A 15,895-nucleotide genomic window follows, 5' to 3' on the forward strand; every position below is an offset into this window, starting at 1 on the left:
ATTGTAAGTACTCAGTCAGTCACATCCTTGTACTCCTCACATTTTTTAGCCACTTTTCTGCCTGCTGCAGTGCCCACGCCAAAGAAAGGAGAACTTTGAAGAGATCCTGAGGGTTTTGCTATGGCACGTTGGCATCCTGACCAATATTTCAATGTCCCAGTCCATCATGCTCTTTTTCCATTCTGTTCTTTGATTTATCTTGATAAATCGAACAAAAATCTTCCAGAACATCCCATTCATCTCCTTACCCTGATTCCAGAGAAAAGCCAAGTCACCAAAAGCTATGAAGAAATGGTTCCTTTCTCAGTCGCTTGAGAATCACATCACCAGGAGCTCTCACAACCACCCAAGCAAAGCTGCCAGCCAGCACCCTCCACCAACATTTTCATTGCCAGGAATCAAAAGCAAAGCACCACCCACTGCTGCCACCAGTGCCAAAGGGGAAAGACCCCACAGATTTCAGTGGGCAACCAGGTGGAGAGCAGAAGAGAGCAGCTGTCTTCCTGTGCTCTGTGTAAGCTCCTTTGCCTTGTTACCTTCTCATCTGAGAGCTCCGTGCTCCAGGGTGACTCCAGGCTTGTGGCAGATAGATGTAAGAAGTCCTTTATACACAGAACAAAGGATTTAAAGAGCTTAAAACAAGTAGCTACAGGCTACCATCTATTCAGAAACATTCCCAGGTTTCCAAGTGCCCTTTCACCCACCATGGCACTCGCCTCTGCTGCACCCACCAGATACACAGTGAGATACACAAGCTCTGGTTACAGCTCTGGATGCCTATGTGAAGCCAACTGCAAGGCTATGCCACCAAGGCACAAGGTGGAAATGGCTGGGTAAAGGGGTTTGAAAATGCCAAAGAATGAAAACATTCCAAGATTCATCCTTTCTAAGAGCAAGGAATGCAGAAATGACATAAAATGATACCAGCTCCGACCTACTGCTCTGTTTTTGCAGGATCCAGCTGAAGAGAACAAAACCCAGAGAATCTGTTTCCTACCCCCTGCATAAGCTAGAAGACTCTTCCACAATCATACTCGGGAAAGCAAATTGCATTGGTCTATAAAATTAACATAGGCTGTATTAAGCCCTTTCCTTGTGTACACAGAAATGCTCATCGCTGTGTTACCTTCACCATCCTTGGTCTTTGGCTTTCTCTAAGAAGCGAAACACTTCTTTGGAGAGAGCCATGCCAGAAAAGCATGGTTCCAAAAGCACCTCAGGAAGAAGTCAGCGTCCAGAAGAAGGAAGGAAATCTTACCGTTTTGTCTGGGGACAAGTCTGATGGCCACATGTCCTGTTATTGTCTGGTTGTGGTTTATTCCTGCACATATAGTCTGGATAAATTTCATTGTCTATGGTACAAAACACCAAGCGGGTTTGGAAACCTAAAGGAGAAGCAAGAGAATATCCTGATCAACACAAGTCACCCAGGACCAGGTTTGCATGGGTGTAGGCAAGACAAGTTTCTAAAGCAGTGCAGAATCCACACCCACCCCAGCCAACCTGGAGAAGAGTCCTTTGGTCTGTCACTACACATATGAACCACCCCACAGTACAGGAGCCCACTGGAAGGGCAAGAGAGACAGAATAGTTCTTTGTAGCTGAGGAGCATCTTCCTGTTGTTTTATGGATTGAGAGTCACAAGGAAGTGCCATAGCCATGTGGTTCATCAAGGAACCCTACGTGATGTGTGCAGCCTCCCGTTTGAAGGTCAGTCTTGTGAAGATGGGATATGGGAGAAAAACTTGCAACTCTTCATACTTTTTACACGATAAAAGTGCCCAGGCAAAGATAATATCAGCACCTACAAGCACAACATGGCAAAAGCTATCAAAACGTCCATCAGCACAGAAAACTAGAAGAGGCTGACAGGAGCTCTAGATCAGCTAGTCAGCTGAAGCAGGGTTTTTTGTTTGTTTGATTGGGTTTTTTGTTTGTTTGGTTGTTTTTTTTTTTTTGGTTGGTTGGGTATTTTTTTAGCTTAAAATCCGTAACTTTCCTTGTGGAAGAATCTGTAAACTGAATATGATGTGATACCCCAGGAGACCTGACAGTCCCCCTGTAGAAAAACAATCTTTCAGGCTGTGGTAGAGGGGAATGATGTGATTCAGTTATGTAGGCCAGGTCAGTTTGGAGAATACCTCTCAAAGTGGTTGAAAAGGCCTGAAAAGGACATAAAGAACTGAAGAAAAAAACAAACAAACAAACAAAGAACAAGGCAAAGTCTATCCATGAAGATTCCTGACAGATCCTACTAACAAGCGTGAGGACTAGGGCATGGAAAATAAGAGAGGACAAGGCATGGGAGACAGTCCTGTTGTGGCTCCAGGCGTGACCGAAGCTCAGCTGCCCGCTGCAGGTACGTGTGCTGCCTTCCAGGAGCAGCCTGCTGGGACGCAGCTGCAGAGGGCAGCACACGGGCACACTGTCTGCGGGGTGTGGACACAAACCCTCACCAGCCTCAGAGAGCAGGTCCTGGCCCCTCACCTCCTCCACACTCGGCGCTGCACTCGCTCCAGGACCCGTAGCTCCAGCTGTAACCCGGGGGCTGTCCTTGCACGGGCAGGTAGTACTCGTACTGCACCCCGGGGTTGGGCTCCTGGCTGATGAGCTGCGGGAGCACGGGAGAGAGTCAGAGGAAGAGCAGCAGCAGCACTTCTCCCCTTCACAGCATTTCCCCACCACAGCTGAGGCTTTGAGCTGACCTGCACCCCTCCCGTACTCTTTACGCTGTATTTCCTCCCTGCCTTCTATGACTTCCCAGAGAGCATTATTTTTCAGAGGAGGGTGCATTCATCCCTCTCATTGAATCATCAGATCACTTTGGTTAGAAAAGACCTCTAAGATCGAGTCCAACCATTAACCCTACTCTACCAAATCCACCTCTAAGCCATATATCCTCAAGCACCACATCTACGAGGCTTTTAAACACATCCAGGGATGGTGACCCAACCACCTCCCTGGGCAGCTTGTTCCAATGCCTGGTAACCCTTTCAGTGAAAAAGTTCTTCCTAGTGTCAGTGTAAACCTGCCCTGGAGCAGCTTGAGGCCATTCCCTCTTGGTCTATCACTAGTTGCTTGTGAGAAGAGAACAGTGCCTGCCTCTCTATAACATCTTTTCAGGAAGCTGTAGAGACTGTTAAGGTCCCCCCCTCAGCCTCCTTTTCTTCAGTCTAAATAGCCCCAGTTCCCTCAGCTGCTCCTCATAAGACTTGTGCTCTAGGCCCTTCACCAGCTTCATTGCTCTTCTCTGGACCTGCTCCAGCACCTCGATGTCTTTCTTGTGTTGAGGTGCTCAGCATCAGGAGATCCCCAGCTGCTCCAGTAACAGTAGGCACCCTTCCTGGCCTACAGCACACTACAACAAGCAGTGCCCCAGAGCCTGTCCCTGCCCCAACACCATTTGCTGCTGACTCCCCTCCCATAATGTCAGAGTCCAAGGGAACAGGCAACATCGAGACTTGCCCTGCTCCTTTCCAGGCAACAGAACCAGAGCAGCAAACAGTGTTATTGCTGCAAGACGACCACTTTGGTCTAGCGTGGGGGCCTACAGCCTGGTAAGATTCCTGAGGACCTCATCACTTCTCCAGCCTTTCCTAGGGGGTCCCCACCAACACGCTCCCACCGCACAAAGCGAGGGCTGCCAGGCAAAGCAGGAGAGCAGGAGGGCCAGCCGGGGGCAGGCACCGCCGCCTACCTCGATGACGAGGGGCTCCGTGGTGGGACCCCTGGCGTGGAGGAGCTCTGGGGCCAGGTCACCCTCCGAGCCACGCTCGTAGTGCAGCACCGTGCTGGCCACCTGCAGCGCCCGGCTGAAGTCGATGGTCCAGTGCCCGTTCAGGTAGTACTCCCCTCGCACGTTCTTCACAGCTGGACAAGCACACGTGCCACAGAAGAAAAGGCAGTAACTTAACATAGCTATAACCTGGCTCTTGGCTCCACTCCAGATACCACAGGACAGAGCTTGCTCCAGGTATTAGCAACCCACAGAGCTCTCAGCTCTGCCATGTGAACCCCAGCTCCTTTCCATCAGTGCTGCAACCCTTTGTCCTGCAGCACCTTTTGTGTGTTGACAATCTCATACAGCAGTGTCTACCAACACAGCAAAGATTCACATGTTGAAAGAGGCCTCTAAGAACTCCACAGGGATGCTCCTCTTTCCACTCAACACTGTTGCAGGTGTGACAAGTACAAGTGACCATCATCCTCCAACAATGCTGTCCCCCTGGAAGGCTCTCTTGCCAGAAACTACTCCACGTTCAGACTGTAGTTCTCACCACCCTTCCTGCAGACCAAGCACTTTTTTGCTTCACAGTCAAAAGCCTCCAGCACATTCCAGCCCTGTCTCTGCACTCCCCACTGATAGCCACTGATGGAAGTGATTTCTGATGGAAGAGTCAGAAAGCAGAAGACTATTCTCTGCTGGAATTTACTCAGCTCTGCCCAGAAAGTTAGGTGAGGACATTTATTCCTCCTTTTTACCCTTTGCAGCATGATCAGAGTTTGAGGTTGTACCCAAAAGATATCTATGGGGAAAAGAAGCCCAGTGCAAACTTTTGGATGGCAGGAGTAGTAAGGGTTTACATTCACCAAGCAAACAGCAGAACTCCTAGCCAAATTTTGCTATATCAGCTAGACTCCTTCTAAGTTCCAGACAGGAAGTCTGAACATGGTTTGGGTATTTTTATTTCCCCCTCAACAGCAAGATCACCACAGGAGAAAAAATGATCTAAACATGAAGCCCAGAGTTGAGCATCACTAACACTTATATCACACTTAGATCCTGGTTTTCAGAGGTTTTTCCCTCTGCCATATCAATCCCTTGAAGTAAACATCCCAAAGTCCAATATACCTGAAACCCAAATTTTAATGCAATGGCTGGAATCCAAATGACTATAACACAAGTTCTGACATTAGTCTTACCCAGGAAGTTCCTGCTGGGCATAACCTCCTTAATTTGAATGCTTGTGGCTCCCACAGGGATGATGAATATTTGATTGTAACCTGGGGGGAGGGGGGGAAATAAGAGGATTATTCAGTAACTGTCTGTGGATGCCACAAAGTGACTCTTCTGTGCCAAAGATGCTCATGGTTTCATTAGTGCCTGAACAGATGGATGAGTTTTATGATGGTGGCTTGAAGCATTTCAGCTGACACTTTATCTGGATTCTGAATAGCTTCATCCTATGCAAGCCACAGGTCAGTCCATGTGCAAGAAGTTCCAGTTACACCTCAGAAAAGCAACCACCAGAGTCAGTGCAAAGTCCATTTTTTAGATTTTAAGATCTTGGAATTTCAGCAAGCATCATACTGGAGCTCAACACAGAGAGATTTGCCCACAAGTGTAGTTGTTATCTCGAGATTTTTCAAAACTGGCCAAATGCAGAAGATGTAGCCCCATTTCTAGTCCTGCATTAATGCTGGTGGGGCTATCAAGACACTGGACAGTGGGACAGTCTTATGAAGGAGGTATATGGTGATGTTCATATAGTACTGTACAACACCTGCTGGAGACTGAGAAGGGAAGGACACCAGCAGCATGGCAAGTACTTCACTACTTCACTCTGTACAGAGACTAAGGAAGCAGTTCCCAGGATCATGCCATCAATACATTTTCTGATGCTAAAGCAGCTAAAGAGCAACGTGTCTTAGGGACATTTGATGAATATCAAAGCCTGCCTACAAGTATCATGTGAGCAGAAGTCCCCACTGGCCCTTGTAGTAGCTTGACTTTACTCTCTCCTTCTCACCTGTCCAAACTACCCAGATCATCTGTACCTTTGGGGAGGCTGGGCACATCAAAAGTGCCCTTCACAAGATAGCAGGTGCTGCCATCTCCTCCACACTGCAGGCACTTGTCTTCCATCTTGGCAGATTCCAGCATGTTGTCACAGCCAACTGCCTGTCAGAGCACAGGAGCATCGATATGAATAAACCATAATGACAGAGCAAAGAAATCAAAAATGGCCAGATTCTGGAGTGATCTGATGAGAAAGCCTGAATTAGGGTGTCTGGGAAACCAGAACAGGGCAGGGAAGGAGTTGTCAGAGAAAGGACAGAGCTGGCATCTTCTATTTCACATTCAGAGGCCGGTAGATAAATGCTGTCCACGTGCTCCTCGGCACCTTGGAAACAAAACAGTTCTCCTTTTCTGAGGCTACTGTAAAAGGTCAAATAAAACGAAGTGAGGCACCAGACAGACTGACAGACCCTACGGTAAATGAAGGAAGCAACAAGATGACTAACCTGACAAACTCCCTCTACACAGATGTCCCGCTTGCCAGGTTCACAGGTAGTCCCATCTACCACTGCTTCCTTGTGCCTGTAGTAGAAGTTCTCTCCCTTGGGAATACAGTTCAACTCACACTTATTAGGCACTGGTAGGAGAGAAAACATGAACATTATGTAGCACAGCTAATAGCCTGATAATGCATCAGGAGCCTGGTTTTAGATCACGGGAGCAGAAACAGTGGGCAGACAGATTAAGTGGCAGATATTGAACAGATTCCTGGGTCACAAACTGCTGGGGGCTGGAAAAATACCCTTGTAAAATCTCATGATATATAACCATTTCCATGGGCATCTTGGCCAGCCAGTGGTGGAGAGGGGACCTTGGGCCAGGTAGATATTTGGTTATTCCTTAGTAGGACTGCTCAGAGTACAAGGCTTTCTAGAATGAGAACAAGTGCTGGTAGAGAACAGTTAATGAACAAACCTTTAAATTAACCTTGAAATCCGCTGTAATTTGTTAAACAATTGTGAATGATAAAATGTCAAAGCTCAGAGCAAGGACCTCTGATTCTTACAACTACCTTCTGAGGTGGTTCCTCAAGAAAGCCAATTAAAAGTGATGTCACATTTTCTGAAGCACTCATTAATTATATGCATTAGTTTCTCCCGTGCTCTGCTCATATTCTTTAGCCAATATTGAAAAATAGAGCAGAGCTTCAGCTTCTCTAATACTTTAGGACCTAGCTGCAGTTCCAGCTTTCTTGAACAGTGCTTCTGAGAGAATGGCTGTTAGGAGAGATGACTACGTGTTGCTGGAGTGGGAGCTGTCTCCTGGCCCGTGCATCCCGTGTCTTCATGAGAGCAATGCTTTGCTTCTGGAAAGAGATTTTTTTCCCATGTCACCCCCTGCACCCCCACTCCAACTAAGGAAGTACCCTATGAGGACACTGCAGTCAAAAACATTACAGCCACTTCAAAACCTGCTGCTGATAATTAGGGATCAAGTGCAACCCTACAGGGTTGTCATACCTCCATAATATGGGAGCCACTTGTATTTCTTCCCTTGGAATTCTGTCTCATCGAACTCTGCACATTGCTCTGCCCGGAAATCCCGGGAGCCATCTGGGCAGCTCTGTTGGGAGGAGAAAATCTTGTCATGGGCCATTATAAAATGGAGGAAAATTAAGTGTACAATAGAAAATTAGGTTTCTAGTTGTTATTGCTCCCATATAAAATCATGGCATAAATTTAATATGCTTTTGAAGGGGTGCTGTTGGTGAACTGCATTCACCAGTGATGCCAGAGGAAGAGAAACTAATAATGACAGATTACTTCTGACCAAGAATGAAGTTTGTCAGGGGAAAAGGAGCAACAGGCAAGCAAAATCAAAAAGCAGAGCACAAAGAGCACTGTACCTGAATGTTGCATGACCGATAACTTCGAGCTGGTCCAACACAACTGGAAGCACCTTCTGTCCTGAAAGACAGCAAACCAACACAAAGCTTTCTGAAGAATACACATGCAAAAAATCATCTTGTGGCAGACACACAGATCACCTTCACACAGTTTCCTGAGAGGGCAAAATAACTAATATAGTCTTCTCTTCCACTAAAGCAAGCAGGCATCTTCTAGTGCCAACTTCTGCTATGGTTTGTGCTGTGGCATGACTGGGACACACGCCATGACCAGATGCAGTATGACTCTTCAGGGTCATGTTTTTACTAAATAATGGAAGCAGAGCTCTCAGTCTTGTGTCCTCCAGCAAATAGTCAAGGTGTCCATACCACAACCAGAAATGGGTTCTGAGCAGTGGGAGGGTAATGGCCAAGTAGTAGGAAGGGCTAAACATGTCTATGGAAAGTGTCAGTCAAGTGACTCAGCTGAGAATTATGGAGAGTAACAGTTATGGAGGAAACTGATCTGAAAAGCCAACCAGTGTCTAATATCTCAGCATTCCTAAAATGGAGAGACAGGGGTTCTGCCATGTGTATACCATACGGGCAGCCTTCAAGAGAGACCTTTCGTTATCCTGGGTGAGAAGAAGCAGTGCTCTGTAACTCTGGATTCTTCTACTGAAAAAAAAAAAAAACCTGCTAATTTCTCTAAACATAAAATGTTGGGTTTTTTTCAGGATATTATTGACAGTCTGGCTTTTTTTTTTTTTTCCCCCCTCTTTTCCTTATTTTTATCCACAACAGCATCCCTAAGGTCCATCACTCCCAACAGGTGCAGTCCCAGTTATTGCCCTCACTGCATCTAACCCAGGTGCAAATGAGATGTCACAGCATTAATGCTGCTTGAGCCAACTCCACTCCTCTATTTCTTCTGGGGCAATTTACCTTCCTGGGAATCACAGGCCTGAGAAAAACTTGGCACAGTCACTGGATTTCAGGAGAGAAACTCCTGGACTGTTCTCCTTCTTCCCCCAGGGCTTGCCACGCTAGACTTGATGGAACAGCTCCTGCCATACTAATCACTTGACTGCAGAGCCTCAGATCTCACAGGGAAACTCACTGTGCTCTAGGAAAGGAGCCAAAGCAAGGATGTGTTGAAGAAAGCACTATTCAAAATGACAGTGATGAGACTGAAGCTGAGGATCACCTCAAAGTGGACTCGGGTGGCTTTTTCCCCGGAATCAAACACTAGGTCATTTTGTTCTGGATGTACATTGGAACATAAGTGCAGGAGCTCAGCAGCAGGAAAACACACTGAAAGAAAGAAAAAAGGAGGTGAGGCCTCACCTTTGGGAGTAGCAGCGCCGTTGCCGAAGGCTGACTCCACCACCACAGCTCCGGCTGCACTGGCCCCACTCACCCCAGCTCCCCCAGGCAGCAGTCTGCCGCTTCATCCGGGGGCCCTGGAAAACCCAGACATATCAACCAGATAGGGCAACACAGGGGAAAAACAATGAAGATGAAGCAGAGCTCCTGTGTGTTTTCCTTCCAAAGAAACTGTCTTGCTGGGCTCTATTCCTAGCAGGAAAAGTGGCAGAGAATAATACATCAGAAACGTCCAGCCTCTAATATCTAGGAGTATTAGCTTCCTGAAGCCATACAGCACATCCAGCTTTGTAATCTCCCTTAAACTGTTACTGTTTGTCTATTCATAGAATCTGAGCACTCCTGAATAACCATCTGAAAGAGGATAACACCTCCCTCTCAGCCAGGCAGCAAAGGCAAAACGTTACTTTGGGGACTATGAGTGCTGTCACTCCACACCAGATCAGTACAGCCACTTAATCCCAAATCCTTGGCTCCAAGACAGATACTTAAGAGAAATAAGTGAAGCAGTAAGGAAATCCCTGGAACATGCTTTTTGCTACAACAAAATTCTATTTATGGATCTTTTTTTCCACCCTATCCAACTGTGTCCAGTGATGAGGTCAAGGTATGGGCCATCATTAGCTGCAGCCTTAAACAACCTTGTGTTTAGAAAGTCTGAATGGATGCTGACATTAAGAGAAATAAGCACGATAATATACATAAAAAGTTTCAAGTACAAGGCAAGCAACCAAAAAACATTGTCTTAGAATTTTCAGGAAAAACGTGTCTGCTGCAGCTGATAGGGTCCATATAGAGCAGGACATGGGGGGTTAGCAGGAAGAATAGAAATATCTTGAGAAAAAAGAAAAAATACAAGAGGCAACAGGATTAATTCTACTTGGGAAAAGAAGGTAAGAGCAGGGAGCAAAGACTCTGTAAAAACAGGGTTTGCTGTGCAGCTGCACCTGAAGGGCAGTTTGCGTGTCTATTATACAACTGAAAAGGAAATGCATAGCATTTGGGCACCCAGACATTTGGGGTAGCAAAAAGTGGGCAGGCACAGAAACAAAAGGTAAAAAATGATTGAGGTGTACTCTGAGTCCCTTCCACACCCACAGTATCCCTGTGTCTGCCCCCAATCCATCTACTTTCACACAGCCCCTTTTGACTTGAACACAGCATCCCATGTTCCCATGCCCTACACTGCTCTGCTTGTGCTCTGTTTCCATTCCTTCTTCTTGGCATTCCAGCATCCTCCTGTAAGCCATTCCCTGACAATCACCCAGCTGGTAGATGCCACCATAAGGGTTTTCCAGTGGAGTGGAGGAACATCCTAGAAATGGAGAATTTTTCCATAGCAGGGATGTTAGCCCTACTCAGCCAGCACCTTCCACCCACCCAGATCACTTTCCAAGGCCTACAAAACTCCTCACCTGAAGAGCATAATTTTCACTTCAGTTAACTGGCAACGGCTTTTACATCCAGATGTCCAGGTCTCTCCTAGAAACAGGAGCTAGCCTAATAAATTATCCAGTGAACCCAACCCAGGCAAGATGCACGGGTTAATCCTCCCTTGTCGTTTAAGCAGTTCTTGTAATTTTCTACACTCGCTCCCTGCCTGACCGTATGTCCTGGAGTCACAGGCATCTTTCTCTTTCAGCCTCTTTTCAGGAGTAACTCCCTGCTGCTGGCAGAGCAACAGAGATACTAGCTGATCGTATTTATCCACTTACTACCAAATTACCCACAACTATCTAGCTGCAGAGTCACCCCAAATTCTTCCCCCCTATTACCTGTATTGCTGTAATGTGCAAACCTTCCTAGCCCATGCTATTCGATTTCCTTCACACAAGTTTTGTGCAATTCTTTTTAATACCTCTGCAAAACAAAATCCTTCAGGGCAAGTTTTCTGGTTCAGACTAACTCTGTTTGCCTTCACCCCGCTCACTCAATGGCACTACCCAGGTTACAGCCACTTCACATACCTTCTCTCTGCCAAGTCAACATCCCCCTGACCTCTTGCCAAACCCTTCTCCCATTCTTCCATTCCAGATATTGAGCTCAGTGTTTGTCTTCTGCATTCTCATTTGCCTTTCTGGGAGTAATCCCATCACTAGAGTTTTAGCTTTCAGCAAGGCATCTTATTTTCCCAAGTTTTTCTTTCAGGCACCTAATTCCTCCCCCTGTAATCCTCCTCCCTAACTCTCAAAAGAATGAAACATGCTGCCACTGTGTTTCTCTGCAATCTTATTCCTCTGTATCAACTGACTGATTTAGGAGCAGTATTAGCTCACCCTGGAAACAAGGGACCTTTCAGTCAGCATCAGAGAGAAGAAAACACGTAGATAAAAATCCAAAGGAAGAGCATTTGAAAGTCAGATTACTGAAAGGCAATTAGGACAGAAAGCCCTTCCCTGACACCCCCCCCAACCTGATAAATATTCCAATATCCCTCCTACAGGAGCAGCAGCCTTTATTCTTTCTGTAGAGAGTAAAGTCTGCAGGGACTCTTTGTTGTAAGGCTTGTGCATCTGCAGAGGGCAGGAATATCATCTTCTCAGTATCGCTCCATTTAGGTACACCCCAAAAGGAGCATCAGCCAGAGGAATCCTCCCAGAGCCATACAGTGTCTGAGAAACACTTCAACAGGGGCTCAGCTCCCACATTCAGAAATCTGGGCACAGCCCTCATTACTTCGGTAGCTGAATGCATGTGTATACAAGCAAATATAAAGCTGTGTAGTTACAATATTTAGAATAAAGAAGGTAAATATTTATAATAAGTAAGAAACCTATTATGACATAAACTGACGGGTTTAGATTCTGTCAGCTAGTTTCTGTTCCAAAAGTCTCTTTCTGTTCTCTTCAGCATCTGGAATGCTTTTATCTGTTGCCAATCAGTACAACTATATCACAGCCTTTCCTGGACCCCAGAATTAAAGTTTTCAAACTTCATGACTGTTACAAATTCATTTGGTTCCATTCCTCCCCCGCTTCAGCGTGACATGCACATGAGAACACAGTTCCTTCATCTACATTGAGCATATACTTTAATGTTTCAGAAAAAGCAAGAGAAAGTGTACAGCTTGACTACTAAAACCTCCAGAAAGGGCAGTCAGTTCACGTCCAACTGCTCTGTGTAGTTTCACTGCCTGTGGAGACAACAGAAATGCACATCTTCTGGGGATATTGGTGATGCACGTGACCCTGGCTCCACACGCTCTCTGTGCTCATTGGCACACAGGCTGCCGTGGGTCAGAAGAACTTTAGAAGGTCAGTGATTTCATTTTCATGAGCACTGCATTGCTTCCATCAGTTCCTAGACAGATGCATTGCTGATGCAGCCGCAGCATCTGCTGTTACCGGGCCAACCGTATCTGATAGAATCAGCAAGTACAAAAGCTAGGTCTCTGAGTCTCCAGAGCTCCACACCTCATCTTTAGAGACAATCCCAGTATGCATGGGACACAAACAAAAGAATTCTGGAAAAGAGTCCTAGATAGCATTATATATATATCACGTAATATTTATTTTTATACATGAAACATGCACTGGAAGAGGAGTGATGAGTGGGACTCAGAAAGACAGAAAATGTTGGCATCATGTAGAAACACTTTAAAAAGGGCCCTTGAAAGACTTCTCAGTCAGCCTGATGAGATGGATAGGAAACTGCTTGAGAAGAAGACCGTGCTTCCCAGAGGGATGCATTACAGGCATGCAGTGATGCACAGAGTTCATATAACCAAATGTGAGCTACTGATTTATCATGAATAATTTCCTAGTGCCTTGCTGCAACTCAAACAATAGCAAGCTATCAAAGCAAACATCAATTTACCATACAGTCCAAAGACTGCAGTGAAGGTCTGCAGTCACAGGTCCAAACAAACCCAGCCAGGCTCTTACCCTTACCCTTAGCCTTTCCCTGACCCCTTGGGCACCTTTGAGGGCCCAGAAGTCAATCTGAAGCATTCTGTGATTCTTTGTGCTGTCCTCCCAGACTGACAAGCAGCAACAAGACACCATGTTACACCATTCCAACAGTCACTGCTCAAAGCACACGGTGACTGACATCCATGCCATGCCTGAGAAGTTCTGGATGAGGCCACCACTTGCCCAGAAGGTCACATAGCTTTGGTCCATCGAGCTGCAACTGGATCACCTCTTTGGACACTGAGGAATTGTTACTGTGACTTCTTCAGCTGCAGCACACAGTTACTGGGCTCCATCCAGATCTGATACAAATCTCAGGGACAGCACTGAGAACATGGTGGCAAATTCTTGACACTGGAAGCTGACTACAATCGTTACCCACTGAAAACAGGTATTGGTGCCAACGATAAAGTAAGTCATGTGGTGTTACCTTCATTTTATGCTTAAAACCACAGCAAAAACCAGACTCTCTGTTTTTAACCTTTCTTACTATTTTTTAAATAACAGTACATGTTTTTATTTGATAAATATCTACTTTCTGGGCTTTATAGTTTCTGAAATAATTTGAATGTTTATTTTGACACACCCCTGAACTGTAGCCCCATTGATGAAACTTGTATGAAAGAAGAGAGAAAACCAAATGCTTTACAAAAGCATGTTATCACCACAGTCATTTATTCCATAATAGTTTCATTGCCAAAGCCTTGGCAAGCAAGAAGTCTCCAGTGAAAAATGCAGCTTTGCTAAGTTTGAATAATAATTGCTTAGAGAAAAGTTAATTGCTTAGAGAGAAGTTAATGAGGGAAGGGGAGGAAAAAAAGAAAGGCTTCAAGGTGCCCTGCGGGCTGGCTGCTCCCAGTGGGCAGGGGGCCAGTAGCAGGGAGGGAGCTCTCCCGGGCTGGCAGGGCAAGCCAGGAGCAGCACAAGCCAGGGCACAGCCCCAGCCCTGGGACTGGGCACCTCCAGCCAAAGCTGGGCTGGCATGTGGGGCTACAGCCAGGCAGGGCAGCGAGAAGCTTTGCTGCAGCATCCCCGGGGCAGGAGCCAACAGCCCCCAGGGGGCCACAGGGGTGTGGGCAGTGTGGGGGGAGCCTGGTCAGGGCCAGTAAAGCCTAGCAGGGCCCTGCCAAAAACCACCCACATGGAGTGTACCAGCATGTGAACCATTTCCTTCTCCTTTCCACAACCAGAAGACCTACCCAGTACTACAGCAATGACCGCCTGCAATCTTCCCACACAGCCAAGCCCTGCGAGACGTGTGGCATTCAACACACACTTGACTGAAAGGGAGCTGAAGACAGTTCTCACATCTACAATGTCAATACAGGCTACTACTCCAATAGATGCATTTTCAAGATAAATCCATCTGCAACCGGTTATGCTATTAGCCAAAAATGCAACAAAAACTAAGGGAATTAATCAGAATCACATCAGTAAAGCATTTTTCATGATTCTGTCTTCACCATTGATCTTGGCTCAGACACAGCAGGCTTGCAAAGAGCTTTGAAGGTGAAGAATGCCAAGTACCATTTTAATGAATAATGAATAAGCAATCAAAGAACTGCATTTGAGCAAAACTAGAAAAACAAGAATGAAAGTGAACAAGATGGTGACAGCAGGAAACGAAATACAAAATGGTAGAGAAGAGTGTATCTTCTGAAGACAAACTGCTTCACAAAGAAGAGACAAAAATCCAAGGCTTCATTAGTTTTAATGGCTTGTGGCTTACACTCACTGTATATATCTCCTTTCATCCTCCTCCATCACTCTAGCCATGGCTTGGTAGTGTAGCCCCTCTAACCAATCCACTAAAATCCATCAGTTCCCCTATTTCATCAACTCCTCAAAACACTTCAGGGATCTCCCTACATCATTTAACCAAGTCCCTCATTGTTCCCAACTCTTTTCCATGTTCTCACCTCCCCAACACACCTCACTCTTCTACCCTTTATGGGCTGTGCCACCATAAACGTGGGTCCTTCCAGATGTCCTGCTCTCCTATCAGCTGGGCAGGATGCTGACCATGCTTCACCCACCACAGAACTGGGCACATGCCACCCCATGGGACAGTGCTGTCCCTCTGGCGAGCAGGCAGAGCAGATAATAGTTACTTTTCAGAACTGGAAAACCTTCCAGAAACTCTGGGTGGCCTGAAGCTGACTTGGGTATAAAAAGAGTTCTCTAAAATGATACAGCCACTGCAGAGAAGTCAAATTAATTCTTGGAATCCTTGTGAAAGAAACTGGGGACATTCAGAAAACTCCACAAAGAGGGGGATTGTGAAGAAACTTTATGACCCCAAACTTATTTGGAAAAGTGGACAAAACACACAGTATGATGTCACCAGAAGTTGTTTATCCAAGGGGCCTAACAGGAACTCAAGGTTGAAATGGATAAACTGCTACACGCTAGCAGACAACCCTCTCAGCTAAAACCACTTTAGCATCTCATTATTGGAAAGTGGAAAATGTGACACTGGTTTACAAAAGGATCCCACAGGAACCCAAGGAACTGTACACCCACACAGCACAAAATTGACGTCCGCTGATAAATTAATAGAAATGGTAACAAAGAACAGAAGTAGCAGGCACCTGCGTAAATCCAGTGTATTTGGGGGAAAGTCAACAAGGCTTTTTAAAGGCAAATCCTTCTAAGACATACTGTAGTTCTTTGAGAGATTCACAAACACATCAACAAGGGTAACCTGTTAGATTTACTCAGATTTCCAAAATGCTTTATTCAAAATCCTTCACCTAAAGCTTTGAAGGAAGCTAAGCAGCCAGGAGGAAAGTCCTTGCACAGATGATGAGCAGGTGGCCCAAAGACAAAAACAGATGTAGGACTGAAATCTCCATCCACTGTAAGAACTGACGTCAGCAGCAGAACTCCATAAGGAACCTGAACTGCTCAACATGTTTAGAAGTTACACCAAAATCACAGAAGTAGCAGCTGACACAGCTAGTTTAGAGTCAC

General features: G+C 46.0%; 1 protein-coding gene across 1 annotated transcript; it reads right to left on the minus strand.

Annotated features, from left to right (window-relative positions):
* Nucleotides 1-1,258: 1,258 nt before the first annotated feature.
* Nucleotides 1,259-9,088, minus strand: LOC103770101 (papilin-like; the record flags this gene model as incomplete). Its single annotated transcript, XM_008937350.1, has 9 exons — nt 1,259-1,385; nt 2,488-2,611; nt 3,698-3,870; nt 4,924-5,004; nt 5,779-5,898; nt 6,243-6,377; nt 7,261-7,363; nt 7,647-7,707; nt 8,973-9,088. Coding segments are annotated over 9 exons (1,040 nt in total), but the record flags the coding sequence as incomplete, so codon positions are not given.
* Between the last annotated feature and the right edge of the window lie 6,807 nt (nt 9,089-15,895).

Source organism: Merops nubicus, unplaced genomic scaffold (genome assembly GCF_000691845.1).
Source record: "Merops nubicus isolate BGI_N331 unplaced genomic scaffold, ASM69184v1 scaffold3653, whole genome shotgun sequence".
In the NCBI taxonomy this organism is placed as follows: domain Eukaryota; kingdom Metazoa; phylum Chordata; class Aves; order Coraciiformes; family Meropidae; genus Merops; species Merops nubicus.